General features: G+C 49.6%; 1 protein-coding gene across 1 annotated transcript in view; it reads right to left on the reverse strand.

Annotated features, from left to right (window-relative positions):
• Positions 1–63: 63 nt before the first annotated feature.
• prickle1a (prickle homolog 1a) overlaps positions 64–26,143 on the reverse strand; it is a 27,761-nt gene continuing 1,681 nt past the window's right edge. The window contains exons 2-8 of the mRNA XM_080002244.1: positions 9,646–9,849; positions 7,322–7,435; positions 5,423–5,560; positions 4,394–4,597; positions 3,532–3,718; positions 2,353–3,228; positions 64–2,167 (exon numbers count right to left, since the gene is read on the reverse strand). Of these exons, the coding sequence (XP_079858370.1) occupies positions 1,266–2,167; positions 2,353–3,228; positions 3,532–3,718; positions 4,394–4,597; positions 5,423–5,560; positions 7,322–7,435; positions 9,646–9,834 (2,610 nt within the window). The 5' untranslated portion in view covers positions 9,835–9,849 and the 3' untranslated portion in view covers positions 64–1,265. The remainder of the gene's footprint in view (positions 2,168–2,352; positions 3,229–3,531; positions 3,719–4,393; positions 4,598–5,422; positions 5,561–7,321; positions 7,436–9,645; positions 9,850–26,143) is intronic.

Raw genomic sequence — 26,143 nt, forward strand, 5'->3', positions numbered from 1 at the left:
TTTTGTTGTATCCTACTTGTACAATGACAATAAAGAGATATTCTATTCAATGGAAAACATGGCTGAGGTCATGATATATATTTTTATTACAATTATCAATTTTAGCCTTATATTCCAGTTTGTACATTTATACAGAATACATTGATTTGTCCACAATACAACATGAGCCATAAATAAACACAGCCAGCCGTATAATACACTAGTTTCCCAACTGTAAAGGATGCACAAGCCCGTACAACAGAAACGCGTACACCAAGACCCTGGGTCATATACTTAATATTTCATTAAGAATTTGACACCCTGATGTAAAAATGGCACTGTACAGATTGCCCAAGGTTGTATTTTAATGGTGCTCTACTACAAAACATGTCTTCAACTCAGGGGTATAAAAATAGCCATTTTGTTGTTGTTTTTTTCAAACTACAATATATACATTAATATCTGTAATGTTAAATAACCTAAATTGATCTCTTAAGTGATGCTTCATAAATATGCATTACTTTGAATAACTTTGTCTTGTTTGTTTGTAATGCTACAGAATAGTACACTGAGGAAAAATAAAACCAAGACTGTTTACCAATACTAAGAACTCGAAGACTGGACTTCTATTCCTAGAGACATTGTTTCCATTTTTCTCCAGAGAGAAGTCAGTTGTGTTTTTCTCCATCATAGAGTAGTTTCAAAGTAAATGTGGGGATATCTAGGACATCCCATAAACTAATTCACTAACCAATGCATCTGTGATATTTGTGGTCGAGCAAGAACACAGATGGGCATTTTAGGTGGAAGTTTACTTAAAGTGAAGAGTACTTTATGTGAACTTCTGTTTGGAACACAACTTGAGTCGTGAAAGGTGACATCAATCAAACTCAGAGGAACACAAGTAGCATCAAGGAGTACTGGAAAATTCCACTTTCAGAAAGTGAAAGTCCTGCCAAGCTTTGGCTTCACTCTGCACAGGGACAGCTTATTTCACTTATTTGCCAAACCTCTGGGTTGTACTCATGAGCATATCCAGGTATTATGGGAGTCAAAATGCTTGGGAGGACTTTCATTTTCTGTACTTTTGAATACATGTACATATATTGATAAATGGTCTGCATGTTTCATACAAATAGAGCAGTAATGTGAGTGCTGTCTTAAACATGTGCAGTGCATCCACCTGGCAAAATCTAAGCACTTAATAGCAAGCAGGCTCTTTTGGCAAATGCAACAGTGGCAATGAGAGGCGGAGGTGAACAGCAGATCAAGGAAGTAGTGAAAGTCTATGAAATGATGCAGTTCTTCCCCTTGTGCCCCTTCTTTTTGGATTTAGTCCGAGGGCCGTAAGGTGGAGAGGCCATCCCTGCCACAGGGCTGGGCAGGTCATCAGTGTAATAGTGTCTATGGGGCCTGGGCTGAGGGATGGGTTGGCCCAGGAAAAAGCCCTCCTCCTCAGAATCGGAGGAGGAAGAGGAGCAAGTGGAGCACCAGTCATCATCATCCCCACACATCCCCAAAAACCTCTCCATGGCTGGGCCCTGCAGGCCATAGTCCGATCTGGCATGCGGATTGGGGTTGCCATGGTGATTGGGGTGTCCATACGAAGCCTGGGTCCCCTTTGGGCCAGACGGATGTGCTCTGTGGTCCTCTTTGTAGTACATAAGGGCCCTCTCCTTGGGCACCAAGTGAAGAGCATTGTCAGAGCGAGATTTACGGCTGCGGTGTCTCCTGTGATGGTGGTGGTGGTGTTGGTGGTGACCGGAGCGAAGCTCTCGGTCCTGGTCCTCAAAGTGGTACACTCTCCGCCGGGTCCGTTCACTCATAGGGGGCTGACGCAGCGGAAGGTCACTATAGTGGCTGTTGTCCACCACGTCATCAGAGAACTTGACCTGCTGCGGCCTCGACTGGGAACGTGTCCTCCGGAGTGCAGGGACATGAAGGGGTTTGGCACTTTCCTCTGTGAGAGGGACCTCTGCCTCCTCTTCTTCCTCTGGAACGTTGTCATCCACCCCCTCTTCCTGCTCAGATACTAGGCTTTTTAGGGAAGTGGCACTTCTGTGTAACATGGAGGAGTTGAGGGTCCCCATGTTGCTAGTTTTTTCACAGTCCTCCGTCTCCAGATCTGGGAAGTTCTGCAAGGAATATACCAGGGGCCCGTCCTTACCGTCGCAATCAATTGAGGCCCCTGAAAGACGATAGAGAGTTAGAATGAGAAAAAAATGCTCAAGGACTCATATGCACTAGATCAATTCTCCACTGAACTTATAGTTAATGTATGGGTTTTGTGACAAATTATATTAACCACTGACTCACAGATTACAAATTCCAATCATTAGTATCTTATTAATTGATGAGATGACTTTTACTCACCAGTAATATTGGAGAGAGCTAATGAGTCCATGGAATCTCGGACACTCTGATCTGTCTTCTTAAGCTCATCAGTGATACACTCTAAAGAGTCACCGTACCATTGTTGCACTTCCTGGTAACCTCCCCCTGCCCCATGATCCAGTTCCAGTTCCTGGATTTTTCTGCTACTGGCAGGGCCTGGGTGGCTACCGTAGGCCGAGTCCCCCAGCCCATCCTGGGACTGGGCCCAGTACATGTCAGGCTGGTACTTCTTACTCGCTAGACTCTGGCTTCCACGACCACCGCTTCCACCACTCCCCGCAGTTTTGGAAGACTCCTGCTTCATCTTGACATCTGTCTCAGTCACCCAAAGATCGCTGGGTCTGGAGTCATCGGCCTGCTGGAAGACCCCCTGCTCTCCGAACTTGAGGAGCAGCTGGGTCATGTAGTCTTCGTGCTCGGCCCACTCTTCCTCCTGGTCCTCGGGGGCCTCCGTCTCCTCGCCACGTCCTCTCCAGAAGCGCTCATCGGAAAGGCTCATGTGGGCCAGCTTGTTGGTCAGGGTGTCATCTGCATTTCCGCTGAAGCCAGGGAACTTGTAGTTGACCGAGGGCGAGAAGAGGAGAGACTGGCGGCACTGATCGGCAGAGCGACTGCTCTTCCCCATGCGCACACTGCGGCGTGACTCGCGAGAGCGGGCCGACTGGAAGGCTGAGTCGGAGGAGTCCGAGGCGTGGACATCTTCCCCGAGGCTGCAGGCCTTGGAGCAGTAAATACGGCCTTGGCGCGGCAGGAAAGGACAGCCCAGAAGGGAGCTCTTGCACTGGGCACAGCTGAAGCAACTCTCCGTGGCATGCCAGTGGAGACCATCATAAGTCATCTGAGCATGGTCAACACCTGGAAGAGTGGGAGAGGGCTTGAATTAATACAAAGAGTGGCAAGAATCCATAATACGGAATGGAATTGCAGTGTAATGTTTTGTCAAAGTGCACAGCAGGCCAGTGCCCGGGACATATTTCTTTGTGAAGTCTCATCATCTAAATGATAAAGACAGCTGAGTCTGAAGGCAAAATAATCTACCATGTTGACTATACTCTTAAATTATGAAAATGTCATAATACGGTTCCTAATATAGTTCTAATATTTATATCTGAAACACGGAAAAATATTGCTATCAACAGTCAATTAGCAGCTCCTCACCAATGTGTTCTCCACAGGCCTCACAGTACTCTGCATAGAGGGACTCAAAGCAGCCGCAGCAGTATGGTCTTCCATCCTTCATAATGTAACGCTGACCCCCCAAAATCGTCTCACATTCAAAACAGGAGAAGTGCTTCATGTGCCAGTGGCGTCCCTCGGCTTCTGTGCACTCATCAGCAAAGATAATCTGTCAACAAAAACACAGAATTACTCATCTTTTCACATTTATCCCAATCCTTGCACACAAAGGTTGTGGGTTGGTCGTAAAGTCTGCTTGTACAAGAGCCGACGGCGTTTCAGGAGTTCACTTTGAAAAGGTGATAATGCTGGCACGGTGGCACGGTGGCGCAGTGCATTGTACTGCTGCCTCACAGCAAGAAGGTCCTGGGTTCGATTCCCGCCTGGGGCGCTGTTGGCACCGTGCTCCGGCGGGTTATCTTCCAAAAACAGGAGCCTTTCTGTGTGGAGTTTGCATGTTCTCCCCGTGTTCACATGGGGTTTCCTCCACCTCACGTCAGTAAGGACCCCCACCAAAAACATGCACCCATCATCGTCTGACCAGCGATGGACACTTATCACCTGGTCCCCGGGCGCGTCCACGTATGCTGCCCACTGCTCCTGGCTGTGCCCCCGGAGGAAGGACAAGCCAGGATGGGTCAAAAGCAGAGGAGCCATTTCACCGGCCACCATCAAGCATGTGCATGTGTGTGTGTGTGCAAGCATGTGTTGTGGAGTGTCGTGTGACAAATAAAGACTGTTTCTTCTTTTCTTCTTCTTCTAATGCTGCAGTTTTGTTTTTTTTCACCATTTTTTTAAAATCCTGTGCTGCATTGTATTGTGTTTCTCCACCTCCTGCTCTTACCTCATCACATGCGGAGCAGCGTGGTTTGAGCAGCTCGGCGTGGTGCCTGCCGCAGTGGACCTTTCCATCCTGGTAGAAGTAAATCAGATCCACCAGCAACTCACTGCAAGTGGAGCAGGCGAAGCATGCCGGGTGCCAGCACATCCCCGGCCCTGCCCTGGAGGCAAACACCGCCGTTTCTCCCCCATTGATGTTGTCGCCACACTGCAATAATGAAATGTAATATAACGGTTTGTTAATGTGACACCGTTTTGACAGTTGAGTCATGATGGAACAATTTACCAGGTTTAAATATAGCACTCGGTAATAACTAACAGGTTACATAACTGCATAGATATAGATCTGGCTCCAAGCCCGCTCTGCGCTCTTGTCTTAATCTAATACAGAGCCAGACCCATAGGCCGCTGAGAGATAGATATGGGGTCCATCTGTGTTTGTTATTGTACAGTTCGACAGAAGTGTTGACAAGAATGATTACTGCCATCGAGTAATCCTAACAGCAGTCATAATCTGACTGGCATGTTTTTCTTTTCTGTCCACTTTCTGTGGGCCATGTGGGGACACAGGCATTTTCCAGTCAACTCCAGTGATTTTATACAAGTCAGGCTGTCAAACAAGAGACCACAAGGATTTTTTCAATAAACCTCCTGACTTAGCGAAGGGGGAAGGAGGTCTTTTGGGGAGCTACATCAGTGGGACTGTTTTGACACAGTTTAATGGTCGCCCTTGGGCTGCTCAATAACTATTGTAAATGCAATGGGAAAACATTGTGTTTTGGAATCTCTTACGGAGCTCAAACTCTCCCCTTTGGGTTTTGACTGGAATCAAATTTTCCACATTTGCCAAATGCCTGGTGTGTTATGACCAGCGGACACTCTACAAATCTTGTTTTTCAAAACTATGTTTCCCTGGAGGCCATTCGTTTCAAAACAAATATGGACCAGCTTCCCATCTCTGCTGGAGTTTTTTTTTTTTCCCCTCAAAATTTGAAGAAATGCATTAATAGTTGAAATTCGGGGGGGGACGTACATGCTCGCAGACGCTGTGCAGAAGGTTGCGCGGCAGCAATTTGAGCGTCCCCCTCCCCAGCGCCTCCTTCTTCCTCTGGACGCTGAACATGTGCAGCTCCTTCTTCTCCTCCTCGCTGAGGGACTGACAGTAACGCACCTAAGAAGCAGAAGAAGTGTTTGATCAGGGAGAAATTGGCCACTTTTGTCGACAGTCCAAGAGGGACTTATCTGCAAAAAAAAAAAATAAAAAAAAAAGAGTCAGGATTGGGGTTTGGATCTTGAATGGAACCTCTCATCATCATGGTCCTCACATACTCTTTGTGACGTCTTGTCGTATATCCAACAGCGCAACTCCCCGACAGTCATCAAAAGAGGTTATTAACTTAGTTAGAAATGACCAAAGACAGAATGCATACCAGTGCGTGTCGAACAAAGGCAACTCTTGACCCCAACATGCCCTTTCTACCTCCACCACCACCCCCCGACCAACACACATCTCCACCCCAGTATGTGAACCTCATTTTTACAACAGCCCATTTTGATGCCTCCCAAAGCCTTAACAAGGCAGGAAAGCAGACGTTTACACAAACAAGCGCTGTGTTTAGAATGAAATCAAGAAGACGGGCAAACAAAGGGAGAGACATTCGCCGCTCGGGCTGCGGTGCCACTGCGGTGGTGGCATCGCATAAAGCCTCTTTCAGCCAGAAACCTTCTCCCCCACTGAGCCGGCCTTGTAAAAAAAAAAAAAACCACTGCTATGACAGGAATCCTGCCGGCGGGGGCTCCCGGCAAACATCATAAAATCATCAAGTCAAAAGTCGCATTGTGCCCACGCTACACTAAAAGGCTTCATGATTGTGGAAACAAAAATCCTCCAGTGTGGTGTTAACATGAGTGCCAAGTGCTCCCATGAGTGAGGTGAGATGGTGACGCTTTGTGGATAGATGAAAAATAGGCCCTCAAACTCAAGATGTTGTCTGAGCAGAGGGAGGAGGGAATGCTGGGAAAATGGGGTCTGGCCGGTGGGATCCTAGGTATAACAATGGCTTTAATGGGGGAGCCTGCTGGGATGAATTTTATGATACTTATACACATAAGCAAAGATGCACACCCACTAACTGCCATTGACTCAAACGTTGCATTAATTACTTCCATTCATGACCTCAATCCTTAACATTGACCGAAGCCAGTATCATTATAGGGAGACAGAGAGCTCTAGACTTCAACGAGAAAATCTGCAACGCTAAAGATGGCGGCGCCAAACAGTGTGAGACATGGCGTCTGCAAAGCTGGTCAACTGCCACGCATTAATCTTTAAATTGCAAAGAAAATCCATCAATCATGCTTTCCAGTATAGTATAAGTATAGAGATGTTTGTTAAGTTCCAAAAACAATGGGTTTTTTTTCTGGGACAACAGTGTCCTTTGGAATTACATTTAAAATACAATGTTGCTTTCATTGGTGCATTGAACCTAAATTGTAATTGGTGATATGTGCGGAACTTTCGATGTAGAATACTTGTCTTTCAAGGACGCAGGAGTCTCGTCTTTCTCGCCACAAAAATTTGTAAGCGATACAAAAGTGATGCCTTCATAACTAATTTAATTTGGCTACTTTGACTAACTGAGAATAGTTACTGGCTTTCAATTTTTCTTATTATGAATCTGAGATCATTTATTTCCCCTTTAAGGGCAATGTTTAAGTCTCTTCCCAATCAAACTTTGTCCCCCAAGTCATAACACACACACACACACACACGCACGCACGCACGCACGCACGCACGCACGCACGCACGCACGCACGCACGCACGCACGCACGCACACACACACACACACACACACACACACACACACACAAATACAGCCAGTGATCAAAAAATATAAACCTTAAATATCCAATACACTGTGTGTGTCCTACCTCATTATCGTGTGGGGGCAGTTGGTAGAGAAGCTGCTTGATTCGGAACTTCTCTCCTGGACTGTTGACGTAGGGGACCTTGTCCTCAGGCAGACAGGAGAAATATAACTGGACCTGAAATGAGGCAGAGCACGGAATAAAGAGGTTAGTGACTGGAAATCTGTGGTCCCGGGGGGGACGGAGAACATTGCCATTAGTTTGGGTGAAGGTGCTGACAAAAGAGCTCCCTTTACTCCCTTCTTATGTAGAACAATTCACACATGGCTGCTGGTGAACTTGTGATTTTACTCACTGTCATGCGTGAGTTTGGAAGACAGAGATGATAGAGAGAGACAGAGTTGGAGATGAATGCACTCGGGGTGCTCATTTTAAGAAAATGCATGCCATCCATTTAATTCCGTGTGTCTTGGTCTCACAAATGGCTTGTGCTTTGACTGTAGACAAATGAATCATAGGCCGCAAATGTAAATGGTATGGATGAAAAATGTGATTATCTTAATTATCTGGTGTATTTTTTGCAGGGATATTCGATGCATGCAGAACCGGTGATATACACTGAAAAAAATCTTGGACCAACGAGATCATTTACGATGAGACATCAGAATCAAAGTATTCGTGGAATCATAGAATGGAATCCCCAGGCTAACTTTGTGACATACCAACTTCCCAGGAGGTACGCGCAACATGCACAAACTCAAGTTTAGGTTGCAGTGTTGCTTTAGGTGAGCCATGGAGGTAGAGGGTCCAGGGGAGGGTTTGTCATACGCTTGTCACTATAGGGACAGGACAAAGGTGCCGGTCCCGAAGTGTCTCGGTGGCACTTTGACCCTTCGAGCTGACCGTTGAGAGCCGTCCTTTACGAGGGTTGGGGTCATTACAGCCGGCCAGATAAAGAGGTGGGATGTGCTGCTCCACTGTGTTAGGGCGGCTTCCTGCTGCTCGGGTCGTCTAGAGCGGGGGGCGTCGGGGGGCACTAGAGAGGGGACAATCAACCAGGCGTTTGCCCCCCGCCATAAATTATGCACATTTTCATGCTGCTATTACCCCTCATCCAGCTCCCCAGGGGCTGGGCCGCGGCTCGCCCTCATCCAGGATCCTGTTAGTTTCTTCACTGTAATGATCACCTATAATGCGTGGGCAATTCAGGGCAATGGCCGCTGTAAAGGCATTACAGTTCCCCCTCAGCATTTTCACACAAAGGCCTTGCGTATTTGGGCTCAGGGGTTCTCTCTGTTCTTGCGGCCCCCACCCTCCTCTTCTTGCCTATATTCCTGTCATTTCTTCCATGTGTGCTGTGTAAAAGGTGGAGAGGGCATGTGGAGAGGTAGCAGAGAGAGAGAGAGAGAGAGCGAGAGAGAGAGAGAGAGAGAAGGCAACGTGAAGTGAGGCAGAGAAAGAAATAGAAAGAAAAGGAACCAAGAATTGGCCCAGAGGAGGAAAAAAGTGGCCTCCCCTGTAGATTTGGGAGAGTGCCACATCCCACTGGATGCCCTGCGGACGCTCCTAACAGTCCTGGCTGTATTTGTGGAGAAGAGTGTGCCTGTTAAAAAAGACTGGCCCCCGAAGCCTCATCCCACCACCAGCAACAGGCTCCGTCCCACAAAACCCTCTGCGAGCAAATCTCTGATAATGACAACCAGACCTTTGCCGTACCGCAGTTTGTAAATAAAAATACACACATCCTGCCTGACGAGTCTGCCTCAAACAAAGGAACCAAGTCAGTAGTATAGTATAGTAAGTATAGTTATTGTCTCTCCCATAAGTGCCACCATCCAGAGACCATATAGTAATCTGGGCCAGGGAACTGTGCCAGGGATGGAGTGAGCGGGGAGTTAGAATCAGGTCAGCTCTGTTTTTATCTCCATCAAGAACATTCACCATTTCTTCATTGTCGGGGCTTCTGGGTAATAGTTACTACTCAAGCTGTAGAATAGGTAAATTAAGTAAAGGGAACAATTTGTATCTCACAACTTTTAAGAGGACCATCAAAACGAGGCGGGGTTGTCTCAACTCGGTTCAGAACTCTTCCAGGCGTCTCCTCGATGGTAACAGTAAGATTTCCACTGCTACAAATCACAGAAACAAGGCTGTAGCTAATGCCTGGACAGGGATTTGAAGTAGCTGTTGATAAACACCAGACACTTCTCTATTACTTAAATAGCTGCTGAGAATAGCCGCTGGCTTCCAAACCGGGCGGCCCTGTCTGTACGCTTGTTATGGGAGACAAAGTACATGGCATTGGCAAATCCTACTGATTGAACCTTTAAATACGGCATGAGGAAAAACTCATAATTTTAAGGCATTTAGACATTTTGGCATGGTACCTGCTCAGGCCTGAGGCCCGGTGGGACCCAGGCGTACTCCTCCAGGGCGCAGCCAGAGTCGTCGTCGGAGGTGGAGCTGCGCTGGAAGCCAAAAGCCAGTTTACTGACTTTCTGCTCCATCATCAAGTCCCGCTGGCGGGCCCCGCCCTGGTAGCCGGCCCCCGCCACCGCTGAAGTCTCCAGGCTCATCAGACACTCCCGTTACTGGAGAGGATAAAGGAAGTGATGGACGGGGAGAGAGAGAGAGAGAGAGAGAGAGAGAGATAGAGATAGAGAGAGAGAGAAGTGAGATAAGCACTCATCACATCAATACTTCTCTCATACGCTGCCGTCATCAGCCAAACTGATCCGGTTCACTCATTTTATGACCCGGCATGTGTACCACCCGCTGAATCACGCCATCCCTGCTTCCTTCATGTGGGCTGGAAGCCCTTCCCACAGGCCCATTACGGCATGTGGGCAAGCCTTCCTTAATTCTCCTCTGGTGATGAATTTCTCTCCATAAAAACGATCACGAGGAGACCTTCGCCCTTTCACTGCCGCTGCGGTGGCAGCGTGACCAATGCGCGTTTCCCATCATGTGGCTTCTGGAAGTTGGGAGGCCATTAGGAAATTCCAGAAGCTTCTTAAATGTGACACTGACTCCTCGCGAGTGTACGAAACGCACACACATTTGCACCCGTGATGGGGCGGCGTCGCAGACCGCTCATTCCTTTCCCGCGCTGTAATGCCCTTGGTCCTCCACCGGCAGGCACCTCACACTTCGAGGTTTCACCTTATCCGCGGAGCGCATATCCCACGTCGCCTCTCCTGTCTCTTTTATCGGGTCGAAGCGCTCGCCGGGCTTCGCTCCGTCCCCGGGAGATGCCGGCACATGGGATCCGGTGACGGCACGATCGGTGGAGCTGGAGGTCTGTGTAAACACGGGAGCGGCCTTGGGGAAAACACCCTCCCTGCGGCTGAGGCTGCCATATGGGGAATGTCCACAATGTCCCGGTCTCTCCCCTTCACCTCCCCTCTCTCTCCTCTCCCTTCTCTCTTTTCTTTTCTGGACTGTTTGTTTTCCAACCTGCCGCGGCGAGCGTCTGATTATCCTTTCATCTTTTGGCTGGAAAGAGCCATGCTAAGCAGGTGGAGGAGGGAGAGGGCAAGGGATGGAGGGGGGGAGAAACGGATGGACGGAGGTCTGACTAACTCCGCTGGATACTGACAGAGGAATGGCACAATGGATGTATTGCGGAGAGATCAAAGACCTGTGTGTGTGTGTGTGTGTGTGTGTGTGTGTGTTTGTGTGTGTGTGTGTGTGCGTGTGCGTGTGTGTGTGTTTGTCTGGCCACACACACAAGCACAAATGCAAAACACAAACACATATGCCGACATATAAAAGGGCATTGTATTGGAGTTTTGGAAATTGGAAAACAGTTAATGTTATAGTATGACAAACAGGTTTAAAGGATTAAAGGATCCCATTCTTTCCTGGATGAACCACCGACAACGTTGGTGACACAGTACACTGCAATTCAATTTTAATTTCTAGGTTTTTGCCCCCGAGGGTGGCTATGAATCACCCTCAGGGCGAGGTCCTAAGAAGTCACTATCCAAACCACTCGGTCTGGTTAAAATTGAATATCACCATCATCACAAATTCATTGAAAATTTAAATTTCTGTAATAGACTGAAAACGAAAAGTTGGTAGAAATTCTCATTGTGTATAAAATGTCAATATATTTGATGTAAAGTCGTATCGCGAGGCGTCTCATCAGTATCAGATTGAGTCCATATTGAATTGAACTGCGAATCGAATCAGGGGATGCTGCCCAATATACCACCCGCTGTGGAAATCCACTTCAACTTATGTTGTGTTTCCTGAGCTGCCGGTGGCCTTACAGGACCGGGCTCGGGGAAGATGAATGCGTGTCCAGTTGTGGTCATTCCTCACGGGCCGGGGCTCTGGCTGAGATCAAATGGGAGCCCGGCCAGTGTCCGGCCGCCTCCCCTGGAGCTTCTACCCCCTAGAGCCGGCCAGGGCACCCGGGGCTGCGGGGAAACAGCTGAGAAAACCAGCCATACTCCACCAAAGCCTTTGAAGAACGCAGGCGTGACAGCAGAGCGCCCAAACATCTAGGCGCCCTCCCACAATGCCACATATGTATTTCTCTGGGAGGGTATACACCTCCAGTGCAACACATTAAAATGGAATGCACTCAGCTATGCTGAGGGACACGTGGAAGTCAACACACTAACCAGCATCCATGAGTCTTCATGGATGAGTATTTAAACAAACACCACACCCACACAGGCTCTGACAGAGGCCAGAAGGTTTGGCTCTGTGCTCCCGTACCATGTTTCTGGAGTAGCTACGACTCTTTTTGACAGAGCAACATGCAAGGCCCCCGTGAATGATTAATGGACTCCCACAGCGGCATGACAGGCCAAATAGCTACCGGCCGTACATGCCACGCTATCTCCCTCAAGGACGAGTCAGCGGGCCTACCGCTGTACGCCATGCCAGCAACAAGCATATCCACAGTAAACCTGCCAACTCAGAGGCCTCGCCACACAAAGCGTGATTGATGGCCACGTTGGCGGAAGCAGATTTTTTTTCGGGGCCGGTTCACAATTCACGAATACATTCTGACAGAAAGTCGCGAGTCAGGCCAATCGCCTCATGACACCTCCCATTAAAACGCCCGCGACACCGCCAACAATGGCGCCTTTGTGCGCGAATCAACTCACGTCTTGTTCCATCACGAGCCTGTTTGTCTCCCATTAAGTCTTTTTTTTTCTTCCATTTTCTGAAGACGGGCGGCGTTGTCTCCGCCTACGCAAATGATAGAGGCCTCCAAACCCAGATAACCTGTCTTCAGTCGACAGAGGAAGGGTGAGAAGAAAGATGCTCCCTTGTTCTATTCACGTCTATTGACTTGCAAATGAGACTGAAATAACCTGCAAAAATGTGGCCTTGTTTGAGCGCGTCTTGGGTTTCACACGGGAGATACTAACTATAGGCAGGTTCAGTCAGGAGCCAACGCACTGCCAGCGCGGGCTCCACATTTCACCAGGCGCATACTTACTCATGCTTTGCATTTGTTGGAAATATGTTTGTGTTCGCGTGTCTGCCAAGTCTCCCTGATGATGTCTCGTGTGGCCAAATCCCTCGTCAGAGGAATGTCGGGCTTGAGCTTCGGCCAGGCGCACAAAGGCGAACACAGAATGCACAGTGCCGGGCTTGGCCTCGCGCGGCCACATCTGCCAGCTCACTAATTTTCCCCCCTCAGATGTCGGTTTGTTCATTTCCTCTCAGCTAACCTCATCAAAACGCCGCCTTAACTTTCTGGAAGACAAAAGCATCGAAGCGGCTAACTAGTCACTCCTACGGCGGCTTGCCAACGCCATGACTCACTGCTTGCACCGGCATTAACACCTAACAAGGGCCCTATGGTTTGTGAGGTTACACCCCTCCCCTGCCCTCCTCCCACACTGGCCGGACCCCTGCAGTCCTGAATGTTTAACAGCCCCTCTCCTTTTGTAAAGGTGCTTGTTAACACGGCTTTGGAGGCTCCGAGCCCGAGTCGCCGGTTGATCTGACCCCACAAGGCCGGGGGGGGGGGGGGCGATTGTAGTTACATTTTCGAAATTATTTTTAATGCATTTTGTTCTACAACCAGTGTGAGTTAAATTGAAGAAGCATGGATGGAACATTGGAAGTTTGTTTCTTGCACCAAGAATTGAAATGAAAATTCACAAAGTCCCAAATAAAGTTGCATAGAATTGCTTTATACTTTCTAGTTCTTGACGCATATTGAACATTTCAAATGTAATTCCTGTACATTGGGTGGACAATGTGTGCAGGATGTATGCTCCTTGTGTTTTATTTACTGTAATTAGGTGAAATACGTTTCATTGCAATTATTTAGCAAGTTAGGTGGACCATCCTCAACCTCCTGACTTTTCTTCCCTCCTCAAGGTAATTAAATATAAAATATTAAAACATCTCATTGAACCTTACCATCTCATTGCATCTCATTTTAAATGCAAAAATGATCGCCAGTACAAGTGATGAAAGTCTATCCTTGTTTTATATATATATATATATATATATATATATATATATATATATATACAGTATATATATACTGTATATATATATATATACACACACATGGTGGCTGGTGGAATTTTTTTTTTTAGTCTCCCACAGTAATACCTGAGCGCTCCAGATCGTGGATTAGCAGCCTCTGAGAAGTGCACAGGAAAAACAAGCAGCCTCTGGTCTGAATTACTGTCTCTATTCCTGGAGGAAGTGGCTGATGGACGTGCACAGAACGCGGCACAGTGCTCCCTGTCAGGCTGGACCGAGCCGACATGTTTGGCTTGGCTCGCGCTCGCCCGGGGATGCTGGATAAGCTCGTCTTAAAGAGAAAACAAGATATTGTGTTCAAACTCTCCCCTTCTTGATTTGGAGCAGTGATACAGTTGTTTTGAACCAGGGCTTGGGTATTTCTCAATTTGTGGGGAGAAAAAGGCACAATATTCTAGTCTGGCCAGTATACGGAAATAATTTCACATCCCAGCTTTGCATGGCACTGCTACGTCAAAGGCTGATCTCTAAGATGCCCGAGATTAGAAGTGAATAAATCAAATTGGAGACAGCTAAGATGAGGACACAAATATACCTTTGTGTGAATCACTTCCCTCGAATATATAACCAGATGAGCAGATTCTGCCCTGGAGAACACTTAATGAGGAAGGATTTTTTTTTCTGCGCAGGATATTTAAATAAAGGGATGGAGTAATAATGAACAAAACAGAAAAACGCGACTGGAGGAACTGGCCAGCGAAGGTTTGAAAGGACGTCACGCGGTGTCGAGGTTCTAGATGGCTGGATTTTGGAGGCCTCCCTCCGTGGATGGGGGATGTTTTGTTCGAAGCAAATGCAGGGGATTGACATCCCCATAGAGCTCGACAGCGAGGAGAGAGGGCGAGGAGGGAGGGAGAGAGAGAGAGAGAGAGAGAGAGAGAGAGACCACCTGCATGCTCCGCTACGCTGAACCCGGTGCGTGATGCTGTCACACAGCTGACATCCGATCGTCCACATGCAGCTGGATTCCCTCGACAAGACGCAGTCGTACCGTTCGCCTCATCCCAGATGAGATCCTAAAAGTTCACCCCCTTGGGTACCAGGAGATTACAGCGTGTCGAATTAACTCCACGCTTTACTGTAATATGCTTTGTGGCTTTGAGTCCGCCAAACAACCCAAATCACATTTCATCAGTTTCCCCAGTAAACTCATAACATGCTGTAAAACCCGAAAAAAAAAAATCTCAAAGCATTTACATTTCGAAATGGATTTGACCTTAAAAGCCACATCAAAAGACGGTTAAGTAAGTTAACGTGCGCCTTATTAAAGCACTTTTTTTTTTTTCTCTCTCTCTCTCAGCCACATTCCGCCGCAAACCAGATTACATCTCCCCCAGCAGAACCGTCCGTGGCCTTACCTCTGAGCAGGAGGAACCTCCCGAGTCGAGCTGAGAAGGAGGTATGGGAACAACTATATCCAGTCCTACGCCCTCCTCCACCCTCTGGGATCCATGTCTCCGGCCCCTTTTTTCGCTCTCAATCCGGCCCGATCCTGTGTTTTAAATCCAGGACACCGGCTCAGCGCAGCCTTCTCTGACGGAGTCGTCGGCGCCGCTGCAGCCCATATCAGTGCCGACACTTTGGGAAGCCGGGAGGTGTGTGTGTGTGTGTGTGTGTGTGTGTGTGTGTGTGTGTGTGTGTGTGTCTGGGCGCATGGGAGGCGGCGTGTTTGTGTGCCGGTGTGTGTTGATGAGCTCAACCAGATGGCCGTCCCACTCCTGTCTTTCTGACCCCCACACCCCACCCGCCCACCCGTTTAGCCCTGCCCACTTAACCCCAGGCCGGTCCCAGAACCCCCGGGCCCAGCCAGTCAGGGCATGGCATAGCAAGAGCCCCCTCACCCCTCACCCCACCGCCCTTCCCCCGCCCACCACCCCTCCCTCCCCTCAAACTTCAAACATGGTGCCAAATGAAAGCCACCAGTGGAGCCGCAACTGAAGGAAGCCATCAGAGAAGCCTTAACTCATTTTACCGCATCGACCGGCTCTAAACCCGCAACAGCTTCCACGTGACGTTCACCCCCACCGCCCCCGCCCTTCATCCCCGTCAGCCTCTCAGCTCGAGGATGTGGGGAAGGATCAGAAATTGCCAATGTCAGAATTTGGTTTCGCCGGTTTGTCTCTTGTCTCCAGTGTGAAAAATGTCACTCAGTTACAGGGCGCGTGTTTGCCAACTACAGCTTTCAAATGATGGCCTGTCCTCTTGGGTCGGGCCGGAGCCGCTTTGTTCTCGGTGCGGCACGAAAATCCGGGCCCCGGCCCCTCTGCGACGCCACCGCGGATGGGTCTCCAACCCCCCGCCGCCACCCCCACCCTAACCGAGCATCACGGTCGGCAATGGTGTCAGCAAGTCCGTTTCGATTGAGTTTGGTTTCCTGCTCAATCCGGGGCTTTGTGAACGGATGAGTCACAGGTAAAAGCTCCACACAAAGCAAGTCGACTGCTACGGAGCAGCAACTCAACTCACAAACAACTCACAGGTACATATACAATATATATATATATATATATATATATATATATATATATATATGTATATATATATATATATATATATATATATACAGGGCTGATAACCAGCGATAGCTTTCTGAGTTCACTGACCCCCCGCCATTAAAGCCACTGTAAGGGTTTTTAACACTGAATAATGGGTTCAATGATGGTCTAAAGTCTCCTAAACTAAGAAATTGTGAATTCTACCGGCCAGTAAAAGGTTTATCAACTCGCCCCGGTCGGTTGCCAGTGACTGGATAGTTAAGTTATGTTAAGGCTTAACTTTCTAGTTCAGGCCAATATTGTCTAATAATATCCCTCCTATCCCCTATTTATAATAGCTGCTTAGAATACCCGTGTCCTGTGCTACACAGACGTGTAAATCCCATCATAATTGCTTGTTGTCACCCATATAACCGTTGGGACTCCCTGGAGTGGAGGCTCCAAGACATCTGACCTCTCCCTCTCCTTCACCTCCAGAGGAATGTCAGAAGGTGAGACTCTTCCTGTTGCCTCAGAAAACAAAAGCGAGCGGTTCGGGTCAAACTCTGGACGGTCGCGGGCGGCATCAGCGTTTTGTGTGTTGGTTTGGCGACTTTCTCTCCAGGGGAAATGTTTACAGAAGGCATAATTGCCCCTCGGAGAAAGGAAAGTTTCAGCCTGCGAAACTAAGGTTTACAACGTTTTACAAGGGAGCCAGCAATCTATTAAGGTTATGAACGTGTTTACAATGTTGTTTAATTTTTAAATGGTAAAAGAGATGACATCAGCGTGTGTGCGTGTGCGTGTGCGTGTGCGTGTGTGTGTCTGTGTGTGTGTGTCTGTGTGTGTGTGTGTGTGTGTGTGTGTCTGTGTCTGTGTGTGTGTGTGTGTGTGTGTGTGCACGTGTGTGTGTGTGTGTGTGTGTGTGTGTGTGTGTGTGTGTGTGTGTGTGTGTGTGTGTGTGTGTGTGTGTGTGCACGTGCCGTGTGGACAAAGCCATTGTAGCAGCCAAGGCCAGGGGGAAGGAGGGCCTGCTCACAGCGGGTCCCAGCACTGACCACGGACCTTTGTGTTGGTCCAAAAGCCTCGGCGCTCCACTCCATTAGCAAGTCTTAGAGGGGAGGGACGGCCCAGCATCCTGCCTGGGGGGCTTTTCAGGAAACACAAAGTCAAGATGGAAAACTTAACTTGCACAATACTCGCATAGCGCTCTGGTACCGTCACCACGAGCCGAACGGAACTACTGCTGATCGAATCAAAATATTAGAAACCAGATGCCGTACCTCGCGATAGGAGAGGTTTTTGGATTCAGACTCAGCCCTTTCTCAGTAGAAACAGTTCAACCCAAGCATTTCCTCCCCGTTTCAAAGTTATGGGATGAGACGGATGTTGCAAAAAAACTGGTTCGGTACGTTTAAAGAGGCAAATACACATCTGCGTGAGGCAAATGCAAATGACAAATCAAAGGCGTCTCTGGAGCTCAACGCTGGATCAACTGCCGAAGTTAGCGGAACCGGAGGGAAACAATCGACGCCACAAACGACGTCTGACAATGGCCTGATTTTGAGGGGGGAAAACACCGCCCGCCAGCTCGGACGGAGGCTGGGAGTAAGCACCGGCTCGCATCCCCTCCTTGACGGCGTCCAGCTCTATTGTTAGAAGCAGTCCCAGTTCACAGTTCAAGGTTCCCCTCGGATAGTCGAGAAATATAAAATCGGTCACGACAAGCATCCCTGACCTCTGACCTTAAAGAGCACCAGATGACCCGTAAATCTCTTGCCCCGGGGATTTACAGCCCATTCCCCTGTTACAGCTACGACGACCTGAACAGCACCTCACACCTGGTCTGCACCTTCTGACTGCCGTAAAAAGAAAGAAGAAGAAAACCATGTGCTCGCCGCTAGGTACTGCGTGCCCTGCATGCCCCGACAATGACAGGACGGGGGTGATCATCATCTGGGCGATAAAGGCGCATTCTTCTCTGGTCCTAACTCGCTCTGGACTAACAGTGGGACCCGTAAAACGAAGCCACGGCGGAAAGTCGAACGCCGCGACGCCTCGCGGCCGGTGTGTGAGGGTAAAGGAGGGTACGAGGAGGGTTGACTGTCATGAGTGACTGCCTCATGTAAGGTTTGCGTTTCCTTGGAGGTCCTTCCCTGGATAAGTGAAGGGGCAGGGGTAAGGTCACTCTCAACTACCCCACATACCACACTACAGTATGCGGTGGCAATTTACTATCATTGGGGGCCATTGTTGAGAATAGCACCCACTGGTGTGTGAGCTAGCTTATCATAAAAAGTAGGCCTGTCTCAGGACTTAAATGACTTGCCAATGGGTATTAGCAGGACACAGGCCAAACAAAAGCCCCAGTTATAAAGGCCAATAAAAGCCTATCACTCCACTGTAAAAACAATCCTTTTACGCTTTGAAAGAGGTAAGGAAAGGTCAACCGGTGGAGCAGCCTGCATTGATATTGACTTAGCTAGATTGGCGCTGACGAACCCAGGTCAGACCGCGGGCTTGTTAGCCGTATAACCCTCACGTCACCCCTCTTTACTGTTTCACACGGACGCATCGAAGGGCAGCCGGGGGGGGGGCTAAGATCCCAGCCCGGTTCCTGACACAACACATCGGTAGGAACTGAGGGAAAGTGAATTCTCACCGAGCACTTGACCTCACCAAGGGATCATGTGTTTCTCAAAAGTCCTGATGAAGTCACCAGGGGTGCGCGGCGTTCCTACAGATCAGACGGGGGGCGGGGGCGGATATTGATACGTGTGAACTGTGCAACCCTGAGGACTACCAAACAGCACCTAAAATGGATTATGTATTTGACGGATGGTGCTCATTTAGAGGGCAATCTACACCCATTTAATGTTCCACGCTTCATTAATGGGTTGCATTCTCTAGTGGTAATAAGTTGCATGAACCATATTTTAGCCCTGGTCGGCACATGTAGATGATGTCAGCTCCGGAAGTCCCGATAGTGCAAGATACCTTCAAACGGGCTCGGAGGTTCTCAGCTCACTCTTCCTGCAAGCCTCCTCTTCCATCCTCCGCTTCATTTGGAACGACGTGATTTGAAAAGATAATCCAGTGCAAACATCTACACGCGTCCAAGCAGTTACATTTGTAAAACCTTACACATCGAACAGACTGAATTCATCAACCGACAGAAGCGTTCCGCGTTCTGCAAATATGGAGACGGGTCTTCATATTTCACCCTGGATTTGACACCTCCTCACCTAGCCGTAAAAGCAGGACCTCATTGGGAACAACAGGAAGGGCTCCTGGGGCTGTTTTAGGGAGGAAGCCCCTTTTTTTGAGGACACTATAACTCAACAAAAGCCCGCGGCACTCTGCACGTACAACAGAGCAAAGACGAATGGGCGGCTTCTCACACTGCACACTTGTGCCGGCAAAAAGCGCTCGATCAGCAAATCTCCGGCGTAGGTCGCCTGCCCTGACAAACAGGCAGAGGTACATCGCAATGTATCACATAACAGCCCGTTAAACATCTTATACTGTCCCTGCATTTGACCCTTTGAATTGTAAAATTAAGTGGTCAATGTTTCCTTGATCCAATCCGGCCCCCCCCCCAGTCATGCATCTATGAGTGCGACAGGCCTTCCTCCCGAAACGGCGCTCTCTCCTCGCTCAGGTTCACAAGGTGATCGGCTCAGCACGAGCGACCTCTGACGCCCTCCGAGACTTGAGCTCATAACCCGTTCTTAGAAAGCTCGACATACAAAACCACTTCACTCTCGGACCCCTCACATCTGGGCTTCTCCCTCCACGTCACGTTGGAGTTCAGTAGTCTATCCTTCTTACGGTAAAAGGCCCATTTCCTGTGCGTTCTTTTGGCCCCCAAGCGAAATTGGCACATAAATTGAACTGCCTCATCGAAATCGGCGGGCCTAAGTGCTTGGAGCAAGTTGTTGAAGAAGAGGTTGCTGTAAAAAAACAAAAAAAAACAAAAAAAACCTGGCAATTCCTACACATGGAAGCGTTTTCCCAAGCAGCGAGGCTTCAAAAGGGAAACCATGGAATCTAACAATACTCAGAAACAGTTAGGAGCTGCTCAGTCAGGATACCACTAATGATTAACATTCCTGGAGAAACACTCCGTTACAGTCTTTTAGAGTGCTCTAATTAAACACATGCTCCAGTGCCACCACACAGAGGAAGCTATGACGGCTGGAAGTGGGGATGCTTCTCTCCAGCCCCTCTTAATTGGACACAATTTGAGCCATTAAGGTGGCAGTAAAAAAAACAACAGAGGAGAACCGAAAATGAGGACCAATGACCCCCCCACAACCCCTGCTCTCTATCAAAAGGCTCCCTTTAGCTCTGATGTAGTTGACCCTTTCACCCCTTTATGTGGTTAGTAGTCTTAGATATAGAACAGAGGGGTTACGGGGAGGGACGCCCCGGAGTCCTCGACCTCCTTTTTACGAGACCAGAGGCTGAGTGAGACGTCCAACTGGACACTCAGTGTCGGGTGACCGAGCAGAGCAGACTACTTGTTGACCGTGGCCATGGACTGGGGTTCTGTCCCCTGTGACCCTGGATATCACAGCTGGCTTGGAAGCGAGGAGGGGGGGGGTCAACATTTAAAGGCACCGTGGAAAAAAAAAAAAGGGGGGGTATGCTGTCCTGGCGACAAAGGCTGAAGGTCGAGGTGCTCGACTATTTCGATGCTCTCACCCCTCCGCAAGGTTTTCTTATCACATCTCCTTGTTTAGTTAACCGTATTTTATAATTGCGAACTCGTAATTCAATGACATCAATTGGGGGCAAGTCGGGGTGGGGTTCTAAACCATGCCTGGACCGGGTGTGAGTGTGAGTGTGTGTGTGTGTGTGTGTGTGTGTGTGTGTGCGTGTGTGTGTGTGTGCTAGATCCCATCAAAGCCCCCTGGAGATCTGAAGCAATGGTCCAGAGCTCCAGACCCACCGGCCAGCCCTGCATCATTAGTGTCTGGCGTGTGTGTGAGTGTGTGTGCGTGCGTGCGTGCGTGTGTGTGTGTGTGTGTGTGTATCCTAGTTACATGAAAAACAGGACTCACATATTTCCTTATCACCCTGCAGATTAAGGATTCCGACCCACCCCCTCCCAGCCGCCCACACACACAAACATACATAAGATACACCCCTGGTGTATCTTTGTAAAACCAGGCCTATAATATGTCCATCTCCTTTCAGCAACTCTGGGTTATTTGTGGAACTCATAACACCGGGGTCACCACTGACAGCTAAGTGCTCTCAATCAACACGCTGGCATGTGTCCTACTGGTGACAAATGTTTTGCGTGCGTCAAAAACGAAAAACAAAAAAAGGGATAAATATGTTGAGGATTTTCTTTTCAAATTTTGATCTGGATGTGTTTTAAGATTTGACTCGACATCACGAAACATCTGCCGTCGCGCTAACGCCGCTCGGCGGATTGGCAAGCGTCCTGTCCGTGGAAACAACGGCGGATACGCGCTCACATCTGGTTGGCCGCTCCCCTTGTTTTCTTTGGGAGCCCGGCCCCCCTAACAGGAAGACAGTATGCGCGTAGCAAACAAAAAGCGAGCCCCCTTTGAACCGCCCTCTCTCTGGGAGCCGCCGCAGAGGCCGTGAGCGGGCAAACAAACCTGCGGCTCTGTCGGCGCGGCTCATTGTGGGCCTCCGCCGCCGCTCTGCCAGGTACGTCCTCCGTTGTGCCTGAGTCAATATTGACCCACTTGGCCGGCATCCACCCGCGTCCGCCTCCAACGGGCGGAGCTGTGATAATAACTTGTTATTATCGGGTAGTAATTGCATTGCTTCGACGGTGTAGGGGGCTAGGGCTGTCACAATCATGACACTTGAGCCGCCTCCATTAGGTCATAGAAATTATTCAGATTAACACTGATGGTAATTTGGGTTCATTTAATGCCACTGTCATGGGATTCAAAATAATTCTACCTATCTATCTACCTATTTCAGAAGAGTTACTCTCTCTATTGAGAGTTAGTTTGCCCCAACCTAACACGGCAAATTCACTTTATCATTTTATCTATTGCAACCTTTCTTACATTGGCTCAAAACGACCCTGAAATTTTAGCGGAAAACACAAGCGCGACCGTGGAATCGGATAAATTTTTACCCGCCGGCTCAAAGAAATTGCGATCGAGCGACGACGTAACGATCGCGACGGGGTCCGGTGGTGGGGGGGTTCGACGGGTTCCGAGCGTCCGAGTGAACCGGAAAACCGGGAAAAAAATAGAGTCCCTGCTGCGCGGCATGGCCCCTCCGGAAGACTGTAAAGGAATGCATCCGAGAGGAGGATTCGGGGGGTTTTGAGAGAGAGAAGGCAGGAATGGAAGCCCCCGTTCTTGGGCAGATGCGGTGCGCGGTCGGTGTGGCGGGGTCGGCTCCTCCTTCTCCTGCGGCTTCTCGGGGCGGAGCACCGGCGCTCCGGTCCGGCTGAGGACGCTCATTCAGCTCGCCGGGTAACAAGTGCATTGGACACAATCCAGTTAAGGCCTTCGCATGGACGCTATGAAGCGCTCTATTGTTCACTTCAACACAGACCACATGCTCGCGCGGCGCTGAGGTGCATATTCTGGGATGCGGACGGAGCTATTTTGGGCTTGAAAGTTGTGCAACGGGTTTATTGGTTCACAGTATGAGCGAGGACGAACGCACCTCAACAACTCTTCAGCGCCGACAGAAGTAGGAGCAGAAGTATTTTCGTTTTTCGCCAACTGGGCCACGGGAGAATACTTTGAAATACCGGGGTTTGCTCTGGTTAATCTTCCCATGATACATCTCGAGAGCAGCATGGAATCGGGTATTATACTTTGCGCGCTGCATTCAATCATTCTGAGAGTTTTGGCCAAACTCAAAGCAAGCGGAAAGTTTTTTCAAAAGCTTATTAATAATAAAGTGAAAAATGACTGGATCGCAGCGCAGCATAAAGCGCTCGTCTCCGTGAAGCCAACAAGTTTTCCATGTTATACATCTTCTAAATACGATTCCCAGACACATTTCGGCAAATCAAAAAATAAACCCTCGTAAAGTAGACAAGTATTTGACACAATTGCGGCTTCAAGCGTCGTGCACCTTTCCCCGCGCGCCTTCTTCAGGCTGTTCGTGAAAGCGTATTGATTTTGGAAGCTCGGTAAAGCGGGCGACGTTGCATAGCGTGCCCTCTCAGCAAAGCGAAGCTTGGCTCACGACAGGAAAACCACTTCGGAGCCAAACGGGACGTGATTGGCCGAGGACGGCGCCAAAGTGGAATCTCTCGCCAGGCTAATTACGCGGCGGTAAACACACAGCAGAAAACAGTTGTGGGGCAGTGAAATGTTACGGCAAGGTTCCAAACCTGGGTTCAACCGGCATAAAAGCCTTTCCACGGGCCGGCTTTGCCCACCCTGCGTATGGGTCGGGGCTGGATCAAAGTTGCCAATGAGGATAGGTCCCCCCCAGCGAGAGAGAGAGAAAAGGTATTTAAAGAGAAGAGTTCTGGAAGACGGCCAGCAGAACTTATCTGGCAGCCACTTAAAAAAATCTCAGGAAATACCTCTGTTGTCAAAGCCGTGCCCAGCAGAGCCCATTTAGAAATCCCCCTGACCTCTTTCATATCGCCCGTTCCTCGCTGACTCCGCCCTGGTGACAATGCCAACAGGCCTGGCGGGGAAGGGGAGACACAGGAAAGGGGGTCTGGGGGAGGGGTGTTTTTGCATGCTTTCCGCCGGGGGTCCGGAAATCTCCCGCTGAGTCCCCTGTCGTGCACCGGGGGGGGGGGGGGGGGGAATGAGCCGCTCTCTTTAATGACTATCTCAGGGTAATGTGTTTTCTTTTTTCTTTTCGTGACTTTCTGTGACTCTCCAACGGCACAAATTCGATCCATACAGAGGAGGGGGAGGACAAGGGAAAACACATGTCCTCCCGCCAGCCACGCCCCGCCTGTGTCGGGCCGGGGTCGAAGGCCTCTTTCCAAAAACCTGCGCTGTTGCCAGGGTCCCCCCCAACCCCCGCCACTGACGGACGGCATTTTTGCATCTGTCGCCCCCCCCCCCCCGCCACCCGAGACGAGCACGCTGGTAATGACCGGGTTGGCATCGCCGTGCCGTGATTATTACGCAGCCGTCCTTCAAAGCGCGGCGCGTACACCAGGGTGATAATGAAGCATGTGTGCTGAGCCTGGCTTTCATCATCCCGGTGGTCTGACGGTTAGCCCCACAATTACGCCGCGTGGTTAGCAGAGATCTGCCGGGGCATTAAAATTAAACTTGTGTGCCAAGCCCGTTTTCCTCCGGCATCACCCTGCAACTCCTAATAAACATATCTGCGCCTGGGAGCACTAAATCACTAACAACTTTTAATCACTGCCGAGTAATGCTTAGCATGTGGGTTCGGATCCCGCCGACTCGTTGCGTTGGACTTCCCGGCGGAGCGGGCGGAAAGCTGGCGGCGCCGTCCACCTTCCTCGGCCTCGGCGACCACAGCGGCCTAGAATTGACCGTAGCAGGGCCGGCGTTCATCTGGGCAGGTCCCCCGGCCACAGAGGGAAGGACCACCGGTGTTTAGAGAAGCCACATTTCATACAGCCTGCTGCCAGCCTACCACAAACAGTTTACAGTCAATGATTCTCTGCTCCCTGGAGTTTGTCTACGGCGGACCGACTCCGCGCCACATCTCCGCGTCCAAGGCCATGAAAGGCCGGCCTCTTCTGACAGCTACTTACAACACACGGCCCTGTCCGGCTCTGCTTTTAGCCGGTCTGCGGCGAGCTGGACCACGTCTGGGGATAAAAGGCTGCCAGAATGTTTGGCTTGCAGGCGATTTACACAGACGCGAGGGTGATTCATTCTAGCCCCGGCACAAACTGGCCCCTGTGTACGTTTCACTGGTACCGGGCTTTTTAAATCAACAGTGCTGAACATATACACACACTGGCAAAGGGACGTTCCTCTCTTCCACTCTTCCACACGCACACACACGCACGCACACACACACACACGCACACACACACACACACACACACGCACACACACACACACCTATAGACGCTGAGACGCATTAAACCACCATAACACACACATAGAGATACAAACAGGTAAAGAAATACTGTATAACTCGAGATGAAGCCATCCCATGAATAATCGACACAGCTTTGCGTAAACACATACACACACACACACACACACACACGCACACACACGCACACACGCACACACACACACACACGCAGCATGTCTGGGTGTTTATGTCTGAGCTGCTTTCGTGTCTGTAATCTGTCTTCGGCTCCACACCTCTCTCTCTCTCGCTGTGCAGGACCCGCCGAGGCAGTGCCGCACAAGGGTACTAATGTTGTAAAGTCCCCCTCCCTGGTGGAAAGGTGCATTATGAGGTGCACACAAGAATAAACAGGCCTATCTGCACCCCCCCCACCCCCACCCCCACCCCCACCCCCACCCGTCCGACAGGGCCTATAACAAAGCTCTTTAATTCTGACGCACACCACCATCCCACAAGACATTTACTGACTCGGCGCTTTCCAACACAAACTCGGCCAAAGAGGATCGAAACTTTCCACTGCCGTGTCCAGCTGCGTGTGTTTAAAACAACCTCTCCATCCCTTCCTAAAAAAACCCCGCCTTGAACACCTTGTTCTTCTGGCGACGGCCTGTTGGGATTCACCATGGGAACCCGTGCGCGTGGGACACCTTCCAAAAACCGTCTCAACGCCACTTGGTAATCCTTGGTTTATGGATATCTCAATCATGACAACAGAGGATTTGGCATCGAGAGGAAGCAAGTCTCCTCTCACTCGCCCTGTCTGCAGGATCATCTCAGCCAGGGGCGGGGAACCTCTGGTCCGCGGGCCTGTGACGGCCCTCCGGTCACCACC

Source organism: Zeus faber (assembly GCF_960531495.2).
Source record: "Zeus faber genome assembly, chromosome: 6".
In the NCBI taxonomy this organism is placed as follows: Eukaryota; Metazoa; Chordata; class Actinopteri; order Zeiformes; family Zeidae; genus Zeus; species Zeus faber.